The sequence below is a fragment of the Myxine glutinosa genome, chromosome 12 (genome assembly GCF_964187855.1).
Source record: "Myxine glutinosa chromosome 12, kmMyxGlut1.1, whole genome shotgun sequence".
Lineage (NCBI taxonomy): Eukaryota > Metazoa > Chordata > Myxini > Myxiniformes > Myxinidae > Myxine > Myxine glutinosa.
In genome coordinates this window covers 6669156-6693247 of record NC_136272.1, presented here as the reverse complement: position 1 = coordinate 6693247, position 24092 = coordinate 6669156, and the positions used below count along the sequence as shown (strand labels likewise).

The 24092-nt window shown below is 42.3% G+C and overlaps 1 protein-coding gene across 1 annotated transcript in view; it reads left to right on the top strand.

Moving 5' to 3' along the window:
- The window catches only part of LOC137415052 (DNA topoisomerase 2-beta), a 287321-nt gene extending 264347 nt beyond the window's left edge, over nt 1–22974 (top strand). The window contains exons 29-37 of the mRNA XM_068100610.2: nt 226–435; nt 526–661; nt 5138–5299; nt 7863–8082; nt 14215–14321; nt 14423–14524; nt 20299–20403; nt 20513–20594; nt 22505–22974. Coding sequence (XP_067956711.2) covers nt 226–435; nt 526–661; nt 5138–5299; nt 7863–8082; nt 14215–14321; nt 14423–14524; nt 20299–20403; nt 20513–20586 — 1116 coding nt within the window. The 3' untranslated portion in view covers nt 20587–20594; nt 22505–22974. The remainder of the gene's footprint in view (nt 1–225; nt 436–525; nt 662–5137; nt 5300–7862; nt 8083–14214; nt 14322–14422; nt 14525–20298; nt 20404–20512; nt 20595–22504) is intronic.
- The last annotated feature ends 1118 nt before the right edge of the window (nt 22975–24092 follow it).

Genomic DNA, 24092 nt, shown 5'->3' with positions numbered 1-24092 from the left:
TGAGCCTTGATCAAGATCGTAAATTTTAATCTTCATGAAATGGACAATTTGCTGTATCAATGGAAACTTTGGGGGGGGGGGGGGGGCGGATTTTGCAAGTATCGTGCTCCGCATGACGTCTTCTTGTTTTTTTATTCATATTTACATCTAACAATTTTCCAAACTTCATCAGTTGTGTGGGAATAAAAGCACTCGTATCTGTTCTTCTGCTTCACTCGGTGACAGCGTGTGGAAGCTCAGGAACGGGAGGATGAGCAAGCGGGCTTTTTAGGCCGTGCGACTGGCAAATCAAAGACGGCAAAAGCCGGGGGGAAATTGAAGCAGCTTCAGTTAAAGGAGACTCAGCCATCACCAACTGGCCGCCGTGTTGTCCCACGAGTGACGGCTGCCATGCGCACAGAGGCAAGCAAGAAAACAGGCCGGAAGAAAGTGAAGGTGAGTGCTGGATGGGTTGATGGGTGAATGCTACGTAGGAGGAGGGTAAAGAGGAGGTTGCAGCACCTGTTTATAACCTTTTTGTGGCAGGTTGAATGTGAAGAGGCATCCCCAATAAAGCTTGGTTTAGGTGATGAGTTTGGAGAGACCGAGTTGCAAGACGCAGACGATGAGCAGAAGGTCGTTCCTGCCAAGCAGCCACCAAAGAAGCGCAAAAGTGAACCAGGTGCGTGCTTTCCACTTTACGTCTCGTCGCGGGGTTTTGCCACCTGCATAGATCACCTATGGCTCACAGCCCTTTACGGGCTTTGGAGAGGCAGCTTTAGGCCTGGAGAGTGTGCTATGGAGGACCTCATTTATACAATCTTGGATCACAGTGCATGAAGCCGTATTGCAGTATTTTATGCTACCAGGTTTGCTGTAAGAGTGCGAAACAGGTTAAACGTTTTGTAAAACGTCTCTTCAACATTATGTAAATTGTCTGCAATGTTTTTTTTTTTTTCAAGTGAACCAGTATGGAGTTGATTGTCAAAATGCAGTGCATGCCTGTTTTGGATATTATTGAGGTTGACCTAAATATTCAAGTTATATATATACAGGGTCCGTCAGGGAGGTGTGACGATTTTCAGAAAACTCGTACACAGTTATTTTTAGTCGAATTTCAATTTTTTTTTTTTTAAAGACTACATATATAATGCCATGTAATACACTGTAACAAAGACATTTTAAAAATGTAATTCATGTTTGAAAAATGACATCATCTAAATGGCGGCCGTTCTTGTCCAAGCATTCTTGCAGACGTGCGGAAAAGTTCCAGCATTTCTCAGCACAGCAGCATCCCTCAGCAGTTCCAGCATTCTTTCTGCGAACGTAAACTGCCGTACAAAATCATTCTGCTGCAGTTATTGAACCACCATGATTTTGTACGCGTGATAATGAAGGTCCAAGTGCAAAATTCGACGAACTGATCTGTCTGACATCCGTAGAGCGCGAGCGTGCCGTACCGCTGACCGACGAGGGCTGGCCTCCACAGCTTGTCGAACCCTTTCGATGTTTTCCGGGGTCCTAACGGTTCGATCACCTCCCCGAGCTGCTCCCGACCTCACAGATCCAGTTGTCCTGAAGTTTTTTACCCACTTCAATATTGTGTTTCGAGACGGAACGGCGCCACGTCGACCAACATTGAAGTGAGTACGAAATCTGCGCTGTGTAAGCACCACCGAACTACCCGTTTGAATAAACGTCTCAACAACAAAGACGCGATGTTCAATCGTCCACAGCTCCATGGCTACTGAAATGGCGCCTAACAACGAGTAACCAACAGGCATCACGCATGCGCTAGACCCCCCACTTGCATTGTTATACCCAATTCAAACATGAATTACATTTTTTTAAGGTCTTTGTTACAGTGTATTAAATGGCATTATATATGTAGTCTTTAAAAAAAATAAAAATTGAAATTCGACTAAAAATAACTGTGTACGAGTTTTCTGAAAATCGTCACACCTCCCAGCCGGACCCTGTATATATATATCAATGACATAACAGCGTGATGAGCGCTGTCCCGATCTTCTGTGGGCCGAAGTCCGAGACCAAAGCGTCATCTCCGTCCCGTAGGCCTCAGCCTGGCCAATCTGTCGACAGACATAGATTTGATTCTTTGCTCCCCATTGGCTAAACATCAAGCAGAGGCGCCCATCCAGATTTCGGGCTTATTTGCCCTCATCAGGACGGCATACTGCAAAGAATCCAACCAATGAGGACCAAACTCGTCTATTAAGTGAAACAAAGCACCTGGTGGGAACGATGGTCTGGGTGGCAGACAGGCTGTTGGTTCCTTGCGGGTTATGCGGTTTCTATCATGTGAGACATAATCCATGGCCTTATGAGGCCTGCCTTTTTATAATAAAAAAAAGTAAAAAATAAAACATTTAAACAGCCTTGGACGTGCACCTTGACCCCGCGGCCAAGGCACATCGTCTATCAAGACTGTCCCATTGGCATACACATGCACCTCAACCCAAAGGCTGAAGCACATGGTCAATCAAAACACATGCATCCTGACCCCAAAGGGCCAGAATTCATGGTCATACATTTGGACCCCTCCTCCATAGGAGTGAGTCCCCACGACTTCAACACCACGCCGTCCCGACGGGGGCTTATTCATCAGGACAACACACTGCAAAATGTTTATTTGTGACCAATCTAAGCCGTTAATATACACAGATTAAACGCCCTAGCTTGACTGGGAAGCAAGGCACAGATTGAGTCTCACCCCAGCAATTGCTGCACAACCTGTTAGCAACAAGTGTAGCCTGCCACGTGCACACATTGTCTCTGCCCTGCTCAGCAACAATTAGGAGGTTTACAGTCAGGAATATTAAATTTAACTAAGGAAGTACACTAACCCTATGACATGACACTGACGTCATGCACATAAATTATATGTGTATATATATATATGTATATATATATATATATATATATATATATATATATATATATATATATATATATATATATATATATATATATATATATATATATATACATACATATATACATATATGCATATATATACATATATGCATATATATACAGTATACATACAGTCACGTGAAAAAGTAAGTACATCCCATGTAAAGTTTTGACTTTTTCAACATATTTCAACATACAGCTATTTGATCTTCATTTCAACAATATTGATAGATAAAGGTGATATAATATAACAAATATCATGAAACATTTACAATTTGTAGTCCATTGTATAATTTAAATAAACATAGATGCAAATTTCGCATGTGGAAAAAGTAAGTACACCCCTACATTTATCACCACTTCAAATACCTAAAATTAGAATCAGGTGGACCAGCTCAGGTGCAAATGATTAGAACATCATGAGAGAGGATCTTGGAGGAACCTGTCTTATTTAAACCTCAGACATTTAGTTTGGTTTGCTCTTTGTTGTTGAAGTGTGCGGCGTCACCATGCCTATATCAAAAGAGCTATCTGAGGCCTTCAGAAAGAAGGTTATAGATGCCTACGAGTCTGGGAAGGGATTTAAAAAGATCTCCAAACAATTTGAAATCAATCATTCGACTGTCCGGAAGATCATCTACAAGTGGAGAAGATTCCAAACAACTGCCAACTTGTTTAGGCCAGGCCGCCCCAGCAAGTTCAGCCCGAGAGCAGACCGCAAGATGCTGAAAAAAGTCTCTAAGAACCCCAGAATGTCATCACGGTACCTACGGGTAGCTCTTGCCACTGTTGATGTCAAAGTGCACGAGTCTACCATTAGAAAGAGGGTGCACAAATTTGATCTACATGGGAGGTATGCCAGGAGGAAACCTTTGCTGTCCAGAAAGAACATCAGGGCAAGACTAAAGTTTGCCAATGAACACCGAGGCAAGGACCAGCACTTCTGGAACAATGTGCTCTGGACAGATGAGTCAAAGGTAGAGCTATTTGTCCACAGTACCAGAAGACATGTTTGGCGAAAACCAAAGACAGCATTTGACCACAAGAACCTGATACCAACTATAAAGCATGGTGGTGGAAATATTATGGTTTGGGGCAGCTTTGCCTGGGCAGCTCACCATCATAGAATCCACTATGAACCATAGGGTGCTTGAGGATAATGTGAGGCCATCTGTCGGAAAGTTGAAGCTCAACCGAAGGTGGACCTTGCAACATGACAATGACCCTAAACATACCAGTAAATCCACCAAGGAATGGCGGACAAGAAAGAAATGGAGGGTTCTGGAATGGCCAAGTCAAAGCCTGGATATAAATCCCATCGAGATGTTGTGGGGGGATTTTAAGCGAGCTGTGCATGCAAAAAAACCCTCAAACATCGCACATCTGAAAGAATTCTGCATGGAGGAGTAGGCAAAAATTTCTCCCAGTCGATGTCAGAGATTGGTAGACAGTTATAAGAAACGCCTACTTGAGGTTGTTTCTGCCAAAGGGGGCAATACCACCTATTAGAGCCACGGGTGTACTTACTTTTTCCACAGAAGGAAATGGCATCTCTGTTAATTTTTTGTTGAATAAATTATTGCAAAGTCAATTCTCCATTGTTTTTTGTTCAATTAGATCACCTTTATCTATAGATACTGTTTAAATGAAGATCAAATATTGATATGTCCACATATGTTAAAAAGATTTTAAAAACATTTCATGGGGTGTACTTACTTTTTCCACATGCGAAATTTGCATTTATATTTATTTAAATTATACAATGGACAACAAAATGTAAATGTTTCATTCATTCATTCAGTCATATCACCTTTATCTATCAATATTGTTGAAATGAAGATGAAATAGCTGTATGTTGAAATATGTTGAAAAAGCCAAAACTTTACATGGGGTGTACTTACTTTTTCACGTGACTGTATATACATATGCAGTGAAGGGTGTAAAATAAATACTATTTTGCTTCATTCATTGTGCCCACATGCTGTTTTGTTTTTTTTAAGAGCTTTTAGTTTCTGTCTAGCATGTGATTGTGATAGAATGATATGCCATAAACATGAAAGAGCATTTCACTCTGATTTATCTTGCTGATGTTATTGGATAGGTTATCCATATGTTGCATTTCAATCTCGTGCATGTTTGCGAGGAATACCAAGCTTTGTGAGAGGGTTGCACTTGTTCCCAAGGCATCTGTTTTGCCACTGGTTATTTTTCCCATGCCACATAGGCGCTAGGCTGGCACGCAAGCCCCCCGCACCCAAGAAGCCAAAGCGTAATCCATGGTCAGATGACGAGGACACCGGTGATGGGATTTCCAACAGTGATACCGAGGATGTGTTGGGGGGGATGGACCTTGTTCAGCGGGAGAGCAAGCCACGGAGAGCGTCAGGTAGGAAAATTGTGGCATTGTATGTTTTTAATGTTCATTGAAATTGTATGTTGTCCTATCCATAGCTGATGAACACCAGCCTTGGATGAATAGCCGAAACGAGGGGAGTCGCCGAAATTGGCGGTTGGTCTGTCGCGCGTGGGTTGAAGGAAACAAAGCGCTTACCTGAACAGAGCAAACGGGTTTAATCTGGAACCCACAACGAATAAACAAACACAACAAATGAAAAGTGCAACACAATGAATTTAATGAAAGTAAATCAAAGAATAAAATGAATGCTGAGGTAAAACGAATATTCTCTACTGTGAGACATGTCCACTCAGTCACAAATACAAACACACAGGGGAAAATAAAATAAAATAAAATGTTTATTTTAGCCGGCCGGCACTCAGCTTTGGCGTCCCAACAAGTACTTTGGTGAGCTTGGTGGCTGTTGAAATTGGTGAGGTTGGTCGACGAAAGGATCGCACGTCGAAGCACCCCAAAATGGTGCCGGTCAATCACCCGAGCGCACCGAGCTGTGAAGCGGCAGCTAAAAACATCCTCCTCTCAATTCCTGGCCCGTGAGCGAGCACAACGCAGCCTTCAGCTTTCTTGCGAGCCAACAATAATTTAAACTCCTTTCAATTTGCGCAGCAGAAACCCTCACCTCAGCCCGCACAAAAATGGCCAAGCCTTCTCATCAAACACCAAGAGAGAACCACTTCTTCACCAACGTCTCCGGAAGCTTTTCTGCTCTGATGTCACACCGACCAATGGCAAAGCGCTTTCAAATCACCCCACATTCTTCTCGACCAATGACGGACTTTGGGGGCGTGGCCTGCTGACTCCGCTCTTTTGGAGGCGGGGCTTTGTCCGATCGGCTATGTTCTGGGTTCTGTCAGCATGCCGTGGACGGTTGTTGTTGTTTAATGGAGCTTTGCTTGGCGTGAGTGTTCATTAAGGCGTGGCTTATTTGCCGATCGGCAATGTCCGGGTATTGTCGGCGGTTGTGGTGGTTTAATGGAAGTTTTGCTTGGCCGGCCTTGTAAATGTAAAAACGTTGGGAAAAGGTCATAGAGGGAATATCACGTACTTGGTAAAACTAACCTTAATCCCTACCTTGTTAGCACAGCTTCACCCCTTGTGTGAAGACACATAAACAATCTTAAGTTACAGTTTCCCTAATTAAATACATCGAGATGTCTCCTGCGCGTCCACGGTCCGTGCTATAACTATACAATCCTATCTTTCCGATGGGATTCCTCCATCTACCCCCACTAACGTAACAATATTATTTGCTGGAATTTGTGAGTCAAAGCTCATGATGAAGTTTAACCACAGGGAAAACGGCACTCGGTAGAGCGCATGCTTCGGCCAGGCTGAACAGTTTACATTTTGTGTCCCACTGATAGCCCAGATCTGCATCCGGATGTTAAAGCCTTATGATTACGTTAGTATGATTGTACATGATGCTCTGTCTTCTAACAACCATTGAAATTGGTTTAAAATACCTTTAGTCAGTGCAGTATACTGTTTATTCTACCAGGTGAGCGCCAGGGGTATTGCCCCTATTATATGTTTTGAAATATCATGCTCACAAACAACGGTGAATACATAATGCCTGTACACCTTTGATGGCGCAACTAATTACGTGGGAATCTTGTTAAAAAGCAGAAAAGCAGCTAGCATTTGTAGTTATATGTACCGCACATAAACATGAGATGCATGAAGAGATGAGATCGTCAAACGAACCTTTGGTTGACCTGTAGTGTTTCTGGCTGAATCTCTGCCTCATGATGCACGGATTTCCTGATTCAAATTCCAAATGCCTTATTTATTTCAATGCAAAACCGCCACTGATATCTACAAATATCTTTGTTACCTCCACCACCGAAGGTGGACGGAGGTTGTTTTCACCCACCCCTGTTTGTCTGCCTGTGAGTAAGATATCTCAAAAGTTTATGGACAGATTCGGACGAAACTTGGCGGACAGGTTGGGTGTGTGACAAGGACGAATTGTTTCGGTTTTGGTGAAAATTCTGATCCGGATGCGATATATATTTTTTAATTTTTAAGCCATTCTTCACTGTTGAGATATGCTGTGTGTGTATATATATATATATATATAGCATGATACTTCAAAACGTTGTGGACGACTTGTGACAAAACCTGGTGGACTAGTTGGTTAGGTGACAAGAACAAGCCGATTCGATTTTGGGTCAGGTCTGGATCCAGATCCGGCCTATTAATGGATACCTGGCAGAGGTGTGCGCTCTACTGAGTGCCGTTCTAATTCTGCATGTGCTTAATGTACAAGTTCTTCCATGAGTCTTAGGTTATTGTTCAAAAAATCGCCTAATCCTGGATTTGTAACACGAGGTGGCGAACTTCTTGAAAATATGGATTAATGAGTAGAATTTGACATGTTTCGGAATTGTGTCCTACAAGAGGAGAAATAGAAACAGCTCTCTCGTCGGACAAACTTGTTAACCCTGCCTACCTTATGTACTGTTTTACATAACAATTGCTTTTTATCGTTATTGTGAAATTATTGCCAAAATTCTGTCCATTTATTTTGCAGCAATCAATAAGAAATACACCTTTGATGCCTCTGATGGGGAAGGCAGTGAAGAAGAGGTGAAGGAAGAAGAGGTGAGGGAAGAAGAGGCAGGGGAAGAAGAGGTGAGGGAAGAAGAGGATGACTTGGATTCGGACAAAGGTGATGCCAAGAAAACTCAAGATCTGCATTCTTCTGATGATGATGAGGATGAGGAGGAAAAATCTTTTGAGACAACTTCCAGGTACAATGAAAAATGCATTTTTGTTGTATGCAGAGTCAAGGCTTGTGGAAGCGTTAGTACATTGAACGGATGAGGACATAACAGGATAAAAGGAACAGTAGAGAGAGAGAGGGGGGGAGGAATGGGGGGCAGTAAAGGATGCATTTGGTGGACAAGATGGATACAGAAAGAAACTCTCAGGATGGGAAACTGGAAATTTGGAAGAAGGAGGGCTTGGGGTGGGGTGGAGTGTGGGGGTTAACGAGGGTAGAAAGACCACAGTTTTCGATTGGGGACAATCTGAGATGGTGGTGAACAGCTGGCTTGAAGACCTGGAGGGAAGAATGAGATTGAAGAGAAAGGTGAGAAAAGGTGCTTGTTCCACAGGTGAGAAAAAGAGGAAAAAATGAATGGAACTGAGCAGTGATCCTGGATTTAGGTAGTTTCACCAGAAGGGGGTTGATGGTGGACCATGTGCGTCCTATAGAGATCTTGGGAGATGGGGAAGGTGTGACAACACATGGAAAGATCAGAGGGTGCAAAACCATAAAGGAGGCAGTAGAAGACAGAGAGACCACCGACCTGTCTGCGATGGGAAAGTGATAAACCCATGGACTCTGCACGGGAGATTCCAATAATCTTGAAGGCCTTACTTTCCACTGTGTCAAGCTGAGCAGGGTGAGGCGGGGGAGCTATCCCAAAGGGGAGAGCAGTACTCCATTAGCCTGGGAATGAAGATTTTGTTGGTGGATAGGAGTTCAGGTGTCCCAAGGAAAATTGGCATTTGAGGATTAACATCAAAGAGTGGGGTTTTGGGAAAGTGGGGAGTGACATGTGGAAAAGAAAATCTGGGAGAAGGTTGAGCTTACCGTTGAATGGAGAAGATTGTTTGGGTTTGACTGGATTTAACTTCCATTGTTTTCATATTATTTTTCCTGCATCAAGTGCACCATATCTGCATCCCTCTAATGCTGTGCTTCAAACGTAAAGAATAGATATCAAGTGCACCATATCTGCATCCCTCTAATGCTTTGCTTCAAACGTAAACAATAGATATCAAGTGCACCATATCTGCATCCCTCTAATGCTGTGCTTCAATCTTAAACAATAGATATCAAGTGCACCATATCTGCATCCCTCTAATGCTGTGCCCTCAATCTTAAACAATAGATATCAAGTGCACCATATCTGCATCCCTCTAATGCTGTGCTTCAATCTTAAACAATAGATATCAAGTGCACCATATCTGCATCCCTCTAATGCTGTGCCCTCAATCTTAAACAATAGATATCAAGTGCACCATATCTGCATCCCTCTAATGCTGTGCTTCAATCTTAAACAATAGATATCAAGTGCACCATATCTGCATCCCTCTAATGCTGTGCTTCAATCTTAAACAATAGATATCAAGTGCACCATATCTGCATCCCTCTAATGCTGTGCCCTCAATCTTAAACAATAGATATCAAGTGCACCATATCTGCATCCCTCTAATGCTGTGCTTCAATCTTAAACAATAGATATCAAGTGCACCATATCTGCATCCCTCTAATGCTGTGCTTCAATCTTAAACAATAGATATCAAGTGCACCATATCTGCATCCCTCTAATGCTGTGCCCTCAATCTTAAACAATAGATATCAAGTGCACCATATCTGCATCCCTCTAATGCTGTGCTTCAATCTTAAACAATAGATATCAAGTGCACCATATCTGCATCCCTCTAATGCTGTGCCCTCAATCTTAAACAATAGATATCAAGTGCACCATATCTGCATCCCTCTAATGCTTTGCTTCAAACGTAAACAATAGATATCAAGTGCACCATATCTGCATCCCTCTAATGCTGTGCTTCAATCTTAAACAATAGATATCAAGTGCACCATATCTGCATCCCTCTAATGCTGTGCTTCAATCTTAAACAATAGATATCAAGTGCACCATATCTGCATCCCTCTAATGCTTTGCTTCAAACGTAAACAATAGATATCAAGTGCACCATATCTGCATCCCTCTAATGCTGTGCCCTCAATCTTAAATAATAGATATCAAGTGCACCATATCTGCATCCCTCTAATGCTGTGCTTCAAACGTAAACAATAGATATCAAGTGCACCATATCTGCATCCCTCTAATGCTGTGCCCTCAATCTTAAACAATAGATATCAAGTGCACCATATCTGCATCCCTCTATTTCTGTGCTTCAAACGTAAACAATAGATATCAAGTGCACCATATCTGCATCCCTCTAATGCTGTGCCCTCAATCTTAAACAATAGATATCAAGTGCACCATATCTGCATCCCTCTAATGCTGTGCCCTCAATCTTAAACAATAGATATCAAGTGCACCATATCTGCATCCCTCTAATGCTGTGCCCTCAATCTTAAACAATAGGTATCATGTGCACCATATCTGCATCCCTCTATTTCTGTGCTTCAAACGTAAACAATAGATATCAAGTGCACCATATCTGCATCCCTCTAATGCTGTGCTTCAAATGTAAACAATAGATATCAAGTGCACCATATCTGCATCCCTCTAATGCTGTGCTTCAAATGTAAACAATAGGTATCAAGTGCACCATATCTGCATCCCTCTATTTCTGTGCTTCAAACGTAAACAATAGATATCAAGTGCACCATATCTGCATCCCTCTAATGCTGTGCCCTCAATCTTAAACAATAGATATCAAGTGCATCATATCTGCATCCCTCTATTTCTGTGCTTCAAACGTAAACAATAGATATCAAGTGCACCATATCTGCTTCCCTCTAATGCTGTGCTTCAAACGTAAACAATAGATATCAAGTGCACCATATCTGCATCCCTCTAATGCTGTGCCCTCAATCTTAAACAATAGATATCAAGTGCATCATATCTGCATCCCTCTATTTCTGTGCTTCAAACGTAAACAATAGATATCAAGTGCACCATATCTGCATCCCTCTAATGCTGTGCCCTCAATCTTAAACAATAGGTATCATGTGCACCATATCTGCATCCCTCTATTTCTGTGCTTCAAACGTAAACAATAGATATCAAGTGCACCATATCTGCATCCCTCTAATGCTGTGCTTCAAATGTAAACAATAGATATCAAGTGCACCATATCTGCATCCCTCTAATGCTGTGCTTCAAATGTAAACAATAGGTATCAAGTGCACCATATCTGCATCCCTCTATTTCTGTGCTTCAAACGTAAACAATAGATATCAAGTGCACCATATCTGCATCCCTCTAATGCTGTGCCCTCAATCTTAAACAATAGATATCAAGTGCACCATATCTGCATCCCTCTAATGCTGTGCTTCAAACGTAAACAATAGATATCAAGTGCACCATATCTGCATCCCTCTATTTCTGTGCTTCAAACGTAAACAATAGATATCAAGTGCACCATATCTGCATCCCTCTATTTCTGTGCTTCAAACGTAAACAATAGATATCAAGTGCACCATATCTGCATCCCTCTAATGCTGTCCTTCAAACGTAAACAATAGGTATCAAGTGCACCATATCTGCATCCCTCTAATGCTGTGCCCTCAATCTTAAACAATAGGTATCAAGTGCACCATATCTGCATCCCTCTAATGCTGTGCCCTCAATCTTAAACAATAGGTATCAAGTGCACCATATCTGCATCCCTCTAATGCTGTGCCCTCAATCTTAAACAATAGGTATCAAGTGCATCATATCTGCATCCCTCTATTTCTGTGCTTCAAATGTAAACAATAGATATCAAGTGCACCATATCTGCATCCCTCTAATGCTGTGCCCTCAATCTTAAACAATAGATATCAAGTGCACCATATCTGCATCCCTCTAATGCTGTGCCCTCAATCTTAAACAATAGATATCAAGTGCACCATATCTGCATCCCTCTATTTCTGTGCTTCAAATGTAAACAATAGATATCAAGTGCACCATATCTGCATCCCTCTAATGCTGTGCTTCAATCTTAAACAATAGATATCAAGTGCATCATATCTGCATCCCTCTATTTCTGTGCTTCAAATGTAAACAATAGATATCAAGTGCACCATATCTGCATCCCTCTAATGCTGTGCCCTCAATCTTAAACAATAGGTATCAAGTGCACCATATCTGCATCCCTCTATTTCTGTGCTTCAATCTTAAACAATAGGTATCAAGTGCATCATATCTGCATCCCTCTATTTCTGTGCTTCAAATGTAAACAATAGATATCAAGTGCACCATATCTGCATCCCTCTAATGCTGTGCCCTCAATCTTAAACAATAGATATCAAGTGCACCATATCTGCATCCCTCTAATGCTGTGCTTCAATCTTAAACAATAGATATCAAGTGCATCATATCTGCATCCCTCTATTTCTGTGCTTCAAATGTAAACAATAGATATCAAGTGCACCATATCTGCATCCCTCTAATGCTGTGCTTCAAACGTAAACAATAGGTATCAAGTGCACCATATCTGCATCCCTCTAATGCTTTGCTTCAAACGTAAACAATAGATATCAAGTGCACCATATCTGCATCCCTCTAATGCTGTGCCCTCAATCTTAAACAATATATATCAAGTGCACCATATCTGCATCCCTCTAATGCTTTGCTTCAAACGTAAACAATAGATATCAAGTGCACCATATCTGCATCCCTCTAATGCTGTGCCCTCAATCTTAAACAATATATATCAAGTGCACCATATCTGCATCCCTCTAATGCTTTGCTTCAAACGTAAACAATAGATATCAAGTGCACCATATCTGCATCCCTCTAATGCTGTGCCCTCAATCTTAAACAATATATATCAAGTGCACCATATCTGCATCCCTCTAATGCTTTGCTTCAAACGTAAACAATAGATATCAAGTGCACCATATCTGCATCCCTCTAATGCTGTGCCCTCAATCTTAAACAATATATATCAAGTGCACCATATCTGCATCCCTCTAATGCTTTGCTTCAAACGTAAACAATAGATATCAAGTGCACCATATCTGCATCCCTCTAATGCTTTGCTTCAAACGTAAACAATAGGTATCAAGTGCACCATATCTGCATCCCTCTAATGCTGTGCTTCAAACGTAAACAATAGATATCAAGTGCACCATATCTGCATCCCTCTAATGCTGTGCCCTCAATCTTAAACAATAGATATCAAGTGCACCATATCTGCATCCCTCTAATGCTGTGCTTCAAATGTAAACAATAGGTATCAAGTGCACCATATCTGCATCCCTCTATTTCTGTGCTTCAAACGTAAACAATAGATATCAAGTGCACCATATCTGCATCCCTCTATTTCTGTGCTTCAAACGTAAACAATAGATATCAAGTGCACCATATCTGCATCCCTCTAATGCTGTGCCCTCAATCTTAAACAATAGATATCAAGTGCACCATATCTGCATCCCTCTAATGCTGTGCTTCAAATGTAAACAATAGGTATCAAGTGCACCATATCTGCATCCCTCTATTTCTGTGCTTCAAACGTAAACAATAGATATCAAGTGCACCATATCTGCATCCCTCTAATGCTGTGCTTCAAACGTAAACAATATATATCAAGTGCACCATATCTGCATCCCTCTAATGCTGTGCTTCAAACGTAAACAATAGATATCAAGTGCACCATATCTGCATCCCTCTAATGCTGTGCCCTCAATCTTAAACAATAGATATCAAGTGCACCATATCTGCATCCCTCTAATGCTGTGCTTCAAACGTAAACAATAGATATCAAGTGCACCATATCTGCATCCCTCTAATGCTGTGCCCTCAATCTTAAACAATAGATATCAAGTGCACCATATCTGCATCCCTCTAATGCTGTGCTTCAAATGTAAACAATAGGTATCAAGTGCACCATATCTGCATCCCTCTATTTCTGTGCTTCAAACGTAAACAATAGATATCAAGTGCACCATATCTGCATCCCTCTAATGCTGTGCCCTCAATCTTAAACAATAGATATCAAGTGCACCATATCTGCATCCCTCTAATGCTGTGCTTCAAACGTAAACAATAGATATCAAGTGCACCATATCTGCATCCCTCTAATGCTGTGCCCTCAATCTTAAACAATAGATATCAAGTGCACCATATCTGCATCCCTCTAATGCTGTGCTTCAAACGTAAACAATAGATGATGGTGAAATGCTTTGTCAGAACGAAGGCAGAATCAAAGAGGTCTGGAAGCTCGTCGCCTGGCAGCTGGGATGAAGTTGAAAGCCCCTCACTCGCCTCTGCAGCCAAATCACGGCTGAGCAGGCATGGTACATACCGATGTAGAGTTTTATTACACACCAGACTGGTGATGTATTTTTATATGTTTAATTGTGAACTTTTGCCAAGCATAGTTGGTTGTGTGTTGCAGCCGACGTGAGTTCGAGTGATGAGGAGGCAAGCCGCCCAGCTCTTTGTGCACCCCCCATGCACAAGGTGGTCTCCAGGAAACAAGCAGCTGCTCACAAAGCTGGTAATGTCAAATACTCAAAACTAAGAATGTATTGTTATGTTCATGGTGGGAAAGTGGGTTGGGGCAGGGGGAGGGGAGGGCAGAGACAGAACTAAGACTTCAGCATTCTCTCCTTTTCGCGGGAAAGGATTTTGAACCTTTTTTGTATTAGGATTCGTGTTTTATTATTGCCAAGTCTTTTGGATTGTGATATGTGCTCTGTTTATGGAAACACTCCACTCATTCACGTGTGACCCCCGATGTGCTCTGAAGGGACATACTGTACAGTCCATGATATTTGTTGGGGTACATTTTATATTGGGAGTTCGGTTCGCTAACCAGGTCGGCTAACTAGCTTGGTTAACCAGCTCACTAAACAGCTCGGCTAACCAGCTCGCTAACCAGCTCGGCTAACCAGCTCGCTAAACAGCTTGGCTAACCAGCTCACTAACCTGATCGCTAACCAGCTCGGCTAACCAGCTCGGCTAACCAGATCGCTATCCAGCTCGGCTAACCACCTCGCTAACCAGATCGCTAACCAGCTCGCTAACTAGCTCACTAACCAGCTCGGCTAACCAGCTCACTAACCAGCTCGGCTAACCAGCTCATCTAACCAGCTCGGCTAACCATCTCGGCTAACGAGCTCGGCTAACCAGCTCGCTAACCAGATCGCTATCCAGCTCAGTTAACCAGCTCGGCTAACCAGCTCGCTAATCAGCTCGGCTAACCAGCTCACTAACCAGCTCACTAACCAGCTCGGCTAACCAGCTTGGCTAACCAGATCGCTAACCAGCTCAGCTAACCAGCTCGGCTAACCAGCTCGCTAACCAGCTCGGCTAACCAGCTCGGCTAACCAGCTCGCTAACCAGCTCGGCTGACCAGCTCGCTCACCAGATCGCTATCCAGCTCGGCTAACCAGCTCGCTAACCAGCTCAGCTAACCAGCTCGCTAACCAGCTCGGCTAACCAGCTCGGTTAACCAGCTCACTAACCAGCTCGGCTAACCAGCTCGCTAACCAGCTCGGCTAACCAGATCGCTAACCAGCTCGCTAACCAGATCGCTATCCAGCTCGGCTAACCAGCTCGGCTAACCAGCTCACTAACCAGCTCGGCTAACCAGTTCGCTAACCAGCTCGGCTAACCAGCTCGGCTAACCAGCTCGCTAACCAGCTCGCTAACCAGCTCGGCTAATCCGCTGGGAGATGTGATCAATCGATCGGATTTATGTTTGGAAATGTTAAAATGTGGTTAAGGTGTGTTTGTGGTTTGGTGCTGTTTTTCTCTCCCCACCTGCAGGAACACTTGAACAAGACACCAAGAGGGTGGGGGATGAAATTACTTGCTTTTGTGTATATATGGGATTTTTTACATATGCACATTTTGATGAAACAACGTGGGTGGAACGCTAACCTGGGTTAGGTAAGTCTAGATTTAGTCTTGCCTTCAGCCTTCTCTAATTTAATGGGTAAGGTACGTAGTGTGCTCAAAAAGTATCCGACCTTTATTTTTCGTGCGTAAAAAAAAGAAGCTAGGGAGGCGTTGATTGGTGCACGTATGTAGGCGAGCCTAATGCGCACGCGTGAATTTTTTCCCACCTGCAGAAGCTGTCATTCGACGGCAGACCGCCGATGAGTGAGGACATGTAAGTGAGTGCCGTCGGATTTTCGTTTTTGACAAAATGACGGAAAAACTTGAACAACGCTACTGCATCAAATTTTGTGTTTCATCAAACTTGCATCAAAACTGCAACTTGGTTTCTGGGTCGTACCCATAAACCCAGGACTCATCGCCAGGGATCACTGTGTTGAGGAAGCTGGGATCGCTGTTCACAGTCTCCAGCATGTCCTGTGCGATCTCCAAACGGAGTTGCTTCTGCTCAATCGTTAGCAGCTTTGGTACGAACTTCGCTGAGATTCTCCTGAAGCCCAAATCCTCCTTCATAATGGAATGAACGGTGTTGAATCTTGCGGATCGTTTCCACTTGGGAATCGCCAAGCTTTACACAAAATTTGATGCAGTAGCGTTGTTCAAGTTTTTCCGTCATTTTGTCAAAAACGAAAATCCGACGGCGCTCACTTACATGTCCTCACTCATCGGCGGTCTGCCGTCGAACGACAGCTTCTGCAGGTGGGAAAAAATTCACGCGTGCGCATTAGGATCGCCTACATACGTGCACCAATCATCGCCTCCCTCGCTTCTTCTTTTTTACGCACGAAAAATAAAGGTCGGATACTTTTTGAACACAGAGTTATATAGTGTCAATTAGGTTGACCCTGGCAGGAGCTAAGGTCCAGGGGTGGGTGGTATGTTATGTCTGTGTGAGGTATGGTATAGTTATTAAAGTGTAAGGCCTTAACGTGGACCGTGTGCTCATGTTTACCTGTAATAAGGACTTTGCGGTAATGTGGTAGGGTTAAGTTGTTCTGTTTCTGTACGCCATTGGAAGGTGGTCTTGTGTGAGATAGGGAGGTTTGCTAGGTTAAGGATATTACGTGATCGAGTGAGGGCAGTGCTAGGTAAGGAGAGGGAGACCCTTGAGAGCTTCATCAATACCAGGTCACCCCAGCATGTTTTTCATTGTGTCCCTCATCACACTTGATCTGTCCATACATGTCTTGTGCTCATGTCCCTTTATTTAAATAAATCCTAATTCGCCTCGCCTGAGGAGAGGGTATTGCATTTGAGTCCATTTGTCTGTTTGTTTGCTTGTCTGCATAGAATAAATATGATTTTCTCTGCAACGGTTGGTCCGATTGACAGGAAATTTTCACCATAGGTGCACCTCCACCTGTATAATTATTCTAAATGATAATTATGATGTCATCGGTCACGTGGTTCAGCCGCCAACTTGGAAAAACCGAAAAACTTTGCACCTCTATATCTCTGAAAGCGATGAATATAAAAAAATTGAGACATGGATCATTGTAAAGAACTCTCCATGTGGAATAACATCTGTTAAAGATGATGTCATAGGTGCCTCCATTATGACGTCATAATTCGACAAGTACAAAACTTCATCCGATAAAGATGAAATTTATTGAGCGGCATCTAGGGATAAATTAGTGGAGAAAAAAATAATAATGACGTTATCGGTCACGTGGTTCGGCCGCCATATTTGTTTTAACACAAAAGCCTTTTTAAAAAACACTGAAAACACGTCCTGGCGAGGGTCTGCAGTCTTTGATTGCTCTTTCTAGTTTCATATTATAAATAAACATCTCGGGCTGAATTTATGAAAGGCATTTAAGAGTTGGACATGTATAGAATCGCTGATCGTGCGATGACCACCCGTTCAAAGTTAGTTGCTAATCACTGAAGAGTGATTATCTAATGTGGATCAAAACCTAGTCACAATCGAATCGTTTAAAAAACAAAGATACTTTTACACGTCAGGGAGGCCATGTTTATGTGTGCGTTTAAGGCCTTGAAGCAATAATTGCATGGCTTATAATTGGTACTTTACATGGAACGGTGAATGAATATGGATGTGTTAGGAGTGCTTGAATTAGCTCAAGAGGAAGCAGAAGAGGATAGGAATAGGGCATCTTCGATGATAGATGTAATCCTCTGTAGGCTATGAGCCAGACCCCCCAAATTGACCGGTCGGTACCATACAGATGGAGTAAGGCTCATTGTGATTTTTAGCAAGATATATGTCCCTAGATATGAAAAAAAAGTGATAGCAGTGTATATCTCTCGGCCATCTCTGTGTTATCACCCGAAATATTATTATACGCCCGCTTCGCTTCGCCAAAAAATGTGATATTTGCTAAAATTGGAATAAATATGTTTTTAAGGACCACAGAGTGCCGAGATCGAGATCGAGATCGTATTTGTTCGAGCGATCATGATAAACCTAGAGTGTGGAGCAAGTTTGCATGCATTGTGAAATATAATGTAGCTGATGTTACAAACCTACTTTAGGATACTAGCTAATACCAAAAATTACACTGAGATACCAAAAGTAGTAGACGAATAAACCTAAAATGTTCAAAAGCTATGTTTCGTTCCAAAATATCAAAATTAGGGGGTATGGTTGAACATATTTTGAACTTTGCCAAAATATGTGCCCCAAACAACCACCATGTTACAAAGTAATGATATATTCCAATGCAGTGGTTCCTTGCGAAGATTTTGAGGGGTCAAATGTTACTCTGGGAGTTTTCATTTTTGAAATATTGACAAAAATGTACAATGTGAATTCTGAACTCGAAGCGATTTCGACCACTTTTTCACTAAATTTAACATATTTTTTGTCATTATATCAATATTTTGATAAATAACCCCCACAAATGTTCTATATTTCTATTACTATATTAGTTGGCATCCAGTATGCAAATTATTGGCACTCTGTGGTCCTTAAAAACATATATTTATTCCAATTTTAGCAAATATCACATTTTTTGGCGAAGCGACGCGGGCGTATAATAATATTTCGGGTGATAACACAGAGATGGCCGAGAGTTATACACTGCTATCACTTTTTTTTCATATCTAGGGACATATATCTTGCTAAAAATCACAATGAGCCTTACTCCATCTGTATGGTACCGACCAACCCCCTTGGCTCATAGCCTACTGGAGAAGTATGACAACATCAAATTTGGCCGGCGTTACAGACTCTCGAAGGAATCATTTTGTTAGCTGCTGAATCTAGTGCAAGATGACCTGGATCTTCCTCACCTCTCGTTTTTTGCATGTCGAGTTTCTTCTCACGAGCCAGTACCTTTGCCTTTGTCTTCATCCTCCTCCAGAGTTTTCGGAGGTCCTTGGAGTTTTCGGTGGTCCTAACCCTAACCCTGACCCTAACCCTAACAACCCTAACCCTAACCCTAACTCTAACCCTAACCCTAACCCTAACCCTAACCCTAACCCTAACAACCCTAACCCTAACCCTAACAACCCTAACTCTAACCCTAACCCTAACCCTAACCCTAACCCTAACTCTAACCCTAACAACCCAAACCCTAACAACCCAAACCCTAACAACCCTAACCCTAACAACCCAAACCCTAACAACCCTAACCCTAACAACTCGGCGCTCTGGGAAATGGGCTGCCATCCTTTTTGAAATATCTTTCCCTGCGAGCTGTTTTTTCTTATTTGTGCGCATGTCACTTCTATTATCCTGGATTTTTCCTTGGTGAACCTTGATTACTTTGATTAAACCCATTCGTTGGTCTAATGAAATATTGTCCCCGCTTTTCTTTCCCGACATGTTACCATTGTTGGAACACACAAACTAAAAATTGACCTACCCAGTCAAATGCAGAGTCATTTTGCTGAATTGGTGCAGGTACCCTCTTATATGGCGAGCTGAAGAAAAGAAATGTTTAAAAGGCCTTGAATCATAACTTAGGCGCGAATAACTACTCGGCTGTTTATCTCCCTTCGTAAATTGCTATCTAGATGGGCGATTAGCTGTGTGTGTACAGCGGTGTTTTTTTTCTCACCATTCAATGGCTAGGTATGTGTTGGGCCTACTCTGCAATCTGCTTCGTGCACGTTGCTCATTTAACGACATTGGCAAATCCCTACGGGTGCAAGTTAACGTTGTGATACCGGCAAGGGGTTACCCCACACTCCGAGTAGGATAGTTCGCCACCATTCAGGTGTGCGATCGCCTCCAAATTGGCGTTAAGCCTACCTTTTGCACGAGTAGTACCTCACGGTATGGTTGTCCGTTCTACTTTGGACATCCACAGGTCGGTACGTTCTTCGGCCATTTTTATGTTCTGTTGAATTTGTTGCAAACATCACGGAGAAAGTTTGTTTTTTCTTTCTTGCTATTTGCAGATGAAAAGCCGTTGAAGGTGAGGAAAAGATTAGCACCAAAAGCCGAGTCTGGAAGTTCGAATTCCGATGATGATGACTTCAGGCCAAAAGCAGCAGCAAAAAAAGGTCACGAGGCGTTTTACTGTTTGCATTGTGGTTTAATTGAGCGAGTGTTTGCTTGTTTTTGATTGGGCCTCAATATGATTTTAAATTTGCCCATCTTGGGGTCTTGCAGGAAGGGCAGGCGGAGGCAGAAAGAGGCAAGTGTCTGAGTCAGATACTTCAGATGACAATTTCAGCTCTGACTAGAGATGAAGGTGAGAGTGACATAGAGAGCTATACCTATATATATATATATATTGATATGAAGGAGGCGGTTCTCCACTGATGATATGAAGGTCGCATAGTGACTGATATATATATATATATATATTTACTTATATTAAGGTGGGTATATGCATATATATTTCCCCTATCTGACTCATAATTTTTCACATCATATCATTGTAGGAATAATGCATCAACAGGTAATAAACAAACTTTAGGGGATTTTTTATGTTTACAATACGTCCCTTCAAGCAGACTTCTGCATTGTGACATTGAACACCTGTATTCAATTAATTGTCTTGCTTTAAACCTTCCTGAAAGCATTGTCGATTTGATCATCTTCCGCGACAGCGAGTGCCCCGGAAGCAATAACGGAGCGAGAGTGGCAATTCTATGTGTGGGGAAATTGCATGCTCGGTCAGGGTCACCCAGATAGCCCAGATTGCAGGGCACAGGTACGGTTCACCACAGGACCTGGGTTTGGTTCCTCGTCCGAGCACGTAATTTTCCCACATATGTCAAATAATTGGATATAAACAGCGGTTTAATGATAACAACAATAATGCAAACAGTAATTACAACTGCATTTCATTTACTACTTGAAAATACAAGACACCGTGGGCACACACTGTAAATATTGCTATTTCTTTGAGAAAAAAAAACGGAGCTCAAACAGGACAACACGGAACACTTTTTTAAAATTTTATACATGGCCTAAGGCTCGTCATAGAGCAGACACACACACACACAGGCGAGACAAACACTTAACACAGCCACTGGGCTTAGGGGAAGTGCTGTCACTTTCTTGTTTGTCCGAGCAATATCTCACCTATTCTTTGAACTAGGAAGCTGAAATTTTGGCACAATAGTGAGCAAGTCCTTTGTCAAAAACGGTATTTTTTTTTTTTGATTCACCAAATAATTGATTAATTACTTAATTATTATCGATTTATTAAGTCCTTATTTATTTTCTTTCTCATCTGCGCATTATCTCAAGCACCTTTGGAGGGAAGCTGATATTTGGACATGACAATGACCAAATGATTTGGCTGTAAAGGGTTTTCATGATTTATTGATTAATGGATTAATTATTGAACTAATTAATTAATTTTCAAAAAGTTACAGATTCGGATGAAATGGTGGTGGTTAAATCATAAATATGTGTCATAAATATGTGGTGGTGGTGGTATCATAAATGATAAAAGAATCCCTTCTACAGACTGTACAACAGAGCATTTGGTGGGAAATGTGCATTACGTTGCCTGTGCAGCTGCGCATTGGCTGGAGGTGGAACTCGGTAGCTTGCCGTCATTGGCATCCTCAATGACGTTGGCACGGATGGTAGTTTGGGGGCGGCTCATGCTTGCACCACCTCTGTGACTTCCAAATATATTATGTCTGACTTTGTGTATAAATTCACAAAGGACGTCATGGAGACGGGGCACTTTTCCTTTATACTGTAAGATTTCCATTGTTTTCCATCCACATAATGACATCGACCTTGCAGTTGCATTTAATCTTTAACGTCTGTTTTCCCCAAAGTAGAGTCAATTCAACTGCGGCTGCGGCATTTCGTCATTTCAAAGTACATTTTCATCACATCGTATAAAACTAGTAAAATGTAGACTAGGAAATAAGCCCTTATTACTTCCCAACCTCATAACCTCCCATAAATGGGATACGGATCCATATTATTTGGAGGTTGTGGTCTTACTGCATCACTGAGACAGGTGGTGTGAATACCTTTATTGTGTGAAATTAAAAACCATCCACTTGAGTTTACTACAACAGGCCACAACGTTGGCAGCAGTTTCATCAATTCTAGACACGATCACTCATAACTTATGACCATTTTGAACGAATCTCACTTGATTTGCTCATTAACGATGCCCATTTGTAGTGTACGGAGGAAGTAAGGAAGACGTTTACAATACGCAAGGAAGAATTACTGGTCGTTCGTCTCCATGGTCGATCTGCAGACATTCCCGAATGACCACTGTTCGTGACCGGAGGGTGCCGGTTCACTCAAAGACCTAAATATGAGCACCTTCGCTTACCTACCCTGACACCTACCCCTACTACCCCCCATTTCCACTCCAAAAAGAAAAAAAAGTAAAACGTTAGAGCATTACTGCAGTTCTGAAGACAACTTTACAACGTTATGTGTTACTGTTACTTTTACTCCACTGTGCTCTGTTTCTGAAAAGCTATGAGTGACTTCATATTCCTAGTTTGTAAAAAACGAATAAAAAAAGAACAAAAAAAAGTGTTAAGTTAGACATTTTACCCATCCTCCATTGCAAATGTTGGGTTGTTTTGTGTACCATTATTTTAATGTGACTTTTAATAAAAATGTACCTTAAAAACAGCCATATTGAAGCTGATGTGAAATTTTGTCTCATATTCTCTAGTTTCGTGCATTCTTTTGTAAGATTTTCCTAAATAACAACACAGACAGCACTACGACTACTACTACTACTACTAATCTGCATACCCACATGAGGGGTGTAGCCACACCCTTGTGGGGTTAACCATTTTGCACGTATTTCCCTTGGGACAGGGGGAATGCAAGGTGTGAGTAGGAATTTGATATTTGGCCAGAGTGCCGGTGCCAGCTCACCTACTCTTCGTGAAGGACAACCTGGGATCTTTAACGTCCACCAGACAGGACGCCCAGTTTAACGTCCATCCAAGGGACAGCACACACATTGATGAATCACTGTCTAAGAAACACCGGGATGACAGTTTATAACTGGGCCGACATTGACACGCAGACTACCTTAGAGGCGGCGAGTGTGCATACCTCTAGGACACCTGCCAGCCCAAAGACAGATCAGAACAGAGATAATGTGAATTCTTTTGTTTTTTTAACACAAACTGGCTTTCAATTTGACTCGTTCTTGACCCTCTGTTAATCACTATCATCAAACATCAGGCAGGGTATCTCAAACCCCTGGCGATGTTATTAACCATGTTCAAAGCTCCGCCACACTAACGGAGGGTTAAAAAAGAAAAGTACCACCAACTACACAGCCATCCAGCAGACAAAGCTCAGCTCCTAGGTTTCGACGACTGAGTGATTTTCATCCAGGACTGTATAGCCATCCCTGGTGTTGGGCTAGCGGCTAGGGTGCCAGCTTAGGATAATCCAAGGATCCTGGGTTCGAATCCCTGTCGATCGCTGAATTAACACCAGAGGGGTTGACTCAGCCTGATCATGCCTTCCGAGGTCGGCTAATTGAGTATCAGTACACTGGTAATTCCCTGTTTATCGTAAAAAGGCGACAAACAGGGTTGGCGGCAGGAAGGGCATCCGGCCGTAAAACATTGCTTCAAAAAGGGGACCAAAACACAACAACAACCACGGTCCCCGAAAAGGCCAACCCCCGCTTTGCGGGGAAAAATGGCCTCTAAACGGTGGTTTTTTACTGTACTGCCGCCCCCCCTGTACTGCCCCCCCGCCCCCTCCCCTTCCCACGCCTCCTGCC